General features: G+C 31.9%; 1 protein-coding gene across 1 annotated transcript; it reads right to left on the minus strand.

Moving 5' to 3' along the window:
* Window positions 1-1,999: 1,999 nt before the first annotated feature.
* Window positions 2,000-3,243, minus strand: LOC108747209. The gene is made up of 3 exons (XM_018484540.1): window positions 2,698-3,243; window positions 2,439-2,574; window positions 2,000-2,330 (listed from the first exon to the last, which is right to left on the minus strand). Exons 1-3 carry the CDS (start codon window positions 2,915-2,917, stop codon window positions 2,000-2,002), a joined length of 687 nt encoding a protein of 228 aa, XP_018340042.1. The 5' UTR covers window positions 2,918-3,243.
* Between the last annotated feature and the right edge of the window lie 938 nt (window positions 3,244-4,181).

Consider the following 4,181-nt stretch of genomic DNA (forward strand, 5'->3'; position numbering starts at 1 on the left):
ATTTTGTATGTTAATATCAGTTAGGTCATTTAGGTTGACTATTACATAAATATTTAAGTTGGCAACGAATTAGACCCCATTTGTTTTTTTGTTGTAAAATCCTTATTTTCAGGCCAATATTAGGATTGTGTTCGTATATTACTGTCAGTTGTCAACACAGTATAGTATACGTAACAGAAACTATAGATTTTTAGTACTGTACAGGGTTGGCCATATTCGACGGAAAGATGTGGCAACACTGTAACTTTTGACAGAGATGTTAGATCGAGTAACGACGTAGCGCGTTTGAAGCGTCAGTCGAAGGAAATTTGTGCCATGGAACAGTACACCCCACGCGAACGCTCTCAGATTGTTGAAATTTACATTCAACAAAACAAGTCAATTGTTAAAACTCAACGTGCATGGAGAAAAATAAATAAAGTGAAAAGTGCGCCTTCCGCGAACACATTGTATCGTTTGTATGAAAGATTTTCAACTGGTGAGGCACTCACTAATCCCAAGCGTCCAAATAAAGTGCGACCAAGGCGATCGGATGATAATATCGCACTCGTACAGGCCAGTGTTCAGAGGTAATATACATATATACATGTCTATACAGTACTAAAACTGCGGCTTTAGCATATAAAAACAAACAGAAAATATACGTATGTCTAATTCCAACCGGTTTTGAAGTAACGGGATATTGAAGTAAGAAAACGTGAATCGTAGTACATGTTGTTTGTTCTGAATCCTGAATTTTTTTCCAATAGATTAGGGCCGATATTCATTGTCAGTTCTTATATTCAAGACCGTTTCAAGTTTTGTCTTGAGGTGCTACAAATCAATCAGAGGGCCACATTAGCGTTCCAACAAAAAAATGAATTGAAATGGAGTTCAGATTTTTCGGAAATATTGATTCGCAAATGTTAAAATAAATGCTTTTCAATTCATTTATATGCATTTTTATTCATTTATAGGAATTGCATGGAGCATGTCTCTATGTGCTTTTCAAAATTTAAAAATGTTAGCTTTTTCTGTGCATTGTGAATACTGTTCAATTCAAAATTTTGAATAGAAAATGCAGCTTTTCAATCCAATTGCATCCAATTGAATCTAATTGAATCCATTTGAATTCAATTAAATCTAAAAAAAAAAGTATTCGATATTTAAAATACGCATTCGCGCGGATAGAAAAAAATTTCAATCCATTTTAATCTATTCTCGTTGCTGGGATTGTTATCAAATCCAAAACAATTTATTAATTTGTGATAGAAAGTGTATCGAAATCGATAGAGGAATTTTTTAAATACCTTTTGTAAAGTATTATAATAACGATCATTAAACAATATTTATTACGATTCATGTTTTTTTTACTTCAATATCCTACAAATCCAAAATAATTCAGAATTGAACATGTTTATTAATAAAAATTACTAGTTATGGACTCTCAAAATTAAAATATTGTAGGAAATTAGACAAATGATATGTTTATTAAACATTTTTGTTTTACCCTGTATATGTATATGTCGATCGTCAACTTGATTGTTATGTGCAGTTGTACTATTATATTTATTTTCTTGAGATATTTAAATTTCATGTAATACTTGAAAAAATAATATCCAGATACATTTATTCACGAATAAAATGTTAATAATTTTATCAAAATTTTTTTAGTGATACATCTGATGTAATGGTAATATTAAAATACTCTAAGATTTAGAATCTTGTTGTAACTTTCTTGGTTTCTTTTAAAGTCTAAATGTATTTAAAAAATTAAAAAAATTTTTAAGAAATTAATTAGAAATTCTAAAAAATTATAAAATTTATATAAAAAATTTGCAAAATTTTGTGAAAAACGATACAAAAAAGTTCTGAGAAAAATTTTCACTAAAAAAGAAAAAAAGAGCATGTATCTCGTAAAAAACGATTCAATAATAAGAATATTATAGGAATCTTATATTTATATATATATGTATGTGTGTGTATATACATATATACAAACACAAATAGAAAAGTAATACTACATTTCGATTAAAGCACCATTTTTTAATCTTTTATACTTAAATTCTGATTCTGGGCGTTTATTAACCCAAGCTTCCAAATCTAATTTGTTTAATATATATTCTGGGTCAATAACAGCTTCTTGGAATCTTGACGAGGTCTCATCATCCTCTACAGTCTGTCTATTTCTTTTGGATTTTTTTTTATGCTTCATACATTCCTCTTTAATTTTTGCAATAGTTAACAAATTTTTTGATGTACTTAAAAGTTTTATTCCAAAGCTTTTGTCCTTTTTCCATTTCTGTTCATTATAATAATTAGGAACTTCACTGCTTTCCATCTCTATGGTTCTAAAATTGATATTTGTATAAAATATATTTGTATTTGGATAAAATGTTAATTTATTAAAAACAGGCTAATATTTATACATGTACAAAATATTTATTTTTATTGCTTACCGCTCCAAAATTTCATCTAGTTTTTTGGCGATAAAACTTTGAAATGTGGCAGTAACACCAAAATTTGTAAATTCATCTGTTTGTTTTGAACTTATTTTTAAGAAATGACTTCCTTCTAGTTCGTCAGTCTTTGCTTCTTTTAAAACGTTAAACAATAATTAGCACATCATGATATTTCTATATGAGAGAGATTACATAAACACACCTAGTTACTTTGTAAACCTTGAAGATAAAAAAGAAAGATATTAATTTTACTTACCAGACGGAGAAATAGTTTTGGCTTTTTCTATGCTATACAGATTATTGTTTAAAAATTGCTCATCAATTGCTTCCTTCAAAATATTTGTAAATTTTTCATCTTCGGAACTTGATGAGTCTACTTGCTCACTTATTTTCTTCATCATTAACTTTAATCTATATCTGTAAATCTGTAATTTGTATATAGAAAATTTATAATAATTAATAAATACGATATACATAAAACATGAGCAAATGCTAGCAGTTTGCCTGCAGGTTACAGATCTATCAACAGTGTCAACATAATTTCATAGCAGAAACCGAGTAGAATCTGTCACTTTATACTCTTCCAATAGTTTCATCGAAACAACAAAACAATCTGTCAGATAGATGCAACGATCTGTCCCACGAAAAAAGTTAATGTCTTAGGGTACAATTATATATAGAACGCGGTACGCGGTACAGTAACTAATAGTAACTAACTAGACAACTAGGGAACCGCGAATCACATACCGCACTCCATGTAATCGCATTCTTAGTTTACATCGCACTAAGGGCGGTATCCTTATGGCGCGACGGAAATTGGCGCAATAGCCAATCAACATCTCACTTATTCGAAAATAATATATATATAATTTCCACCGCGGCGGAAGTAATATTACATTATTTCTAGAAGTTTTGCATGGTGAGGAAGACTTAAAAACATAAAATTATTGGTTGGTGCGACAACTTCTGTCGCGCGGCAAGCGTTGCCGCATTTTGTGTGCAGGAGCCATTGCGCCTATTGCACACTGGGCGCGATGAGCGACTAGCGATATTCAATAAAAATTCTACTTTTTCTTACGTGACGATGCAAAGCAGAGCTTTCATTGGATATCGCTCGTCGCTCATCGCTCATTGTATCCAATATGCAGTAGACAATAGAGTACGGTAAAGCACGACCAATCACAATTCTGCAGTAATTATTTTTTTTCTTTTCTGCGATTGTAATTGATCTCGCTGTTCCGTTCCGCTAAATTTCCATTCATGGGATGGCACCATGAAATCCAATCAGAATTGCAGAAAAGAAAGCAGAAACAATACAACCAATCATAGAAAAATGCTTATTACGGTCGAAGCTGGATCTTCATTGCTTTAAATAATTTAATCTTGAATTACTAATATACGAGGGGTGTTCAAAAAGTAAGTTTCCCTAGTCTGCCGTTTTGCCCCAGCGCCATCTAGCGAGCTGGGACCGAACATAGTTTTAGTTTAGGATATACCGATAAGAGCGGAACTGGTCTTAGCTGCCGAAAAAATTTTTTTCATCAGTACCGGCTCGGAAACCATGGAGCTACCTGTGAAAAACGTGTCCACTTGTGAGTTGCGTGCAGTTATTCGCTTTTTAACTGCAAAAGGGCTTAATGGCAACGAAATTCACACTGAATTAGTGCATATTTATGGTGACAAATGCATGAGTGTGCAAATGGTGCGTCGGTGGCGTACATATTTTCTCGAGGGACGCGG

This window comes from Trachymyrmex septentrionalis, unplaced genomic scaffold, assembly GCF_001594115.1.
Source record: "Trachymyrmex septentrionalis isolate Tsep2-gDNA-1 unplaced genomic scaffold, Tsep1.0 scaffold196, whole genome shotgun sequence".
NCBI lineage: Eukaryota > Metazoa > Arthropoda > Insecta > Hymenoptera > Formicidae > Trachymyrmex > Trachymyrmex septentrionalis.

What these genes read in the sequence shown, in the direction of transcription:
- LOC108747209 (XM_018484540.1), bottom strand. Translation starts at nt 2,917, where the DNA reads ATGTATATCGTATTTATTAATTATTATAAATTTTCTATATACAAATTA. An exon ending in CAAAACTATTTCTCCGTCTG is followed by an intron (nt 2,575 to 2,697) that starts GTAAGTAAAATT and finishes ACGTTTTAAAAG; the next exon opens with AAGCAAAGACTGACGAACTA. An exon ending in CTAGATGAAATTTTGGAGCG is followed by an intron (nt 2,331 to 2,438) that starts GTAAGCAATAAA and finishes TATCAATTTTAG; the next exon opens with AACCATAGAGATGGAAAGCA.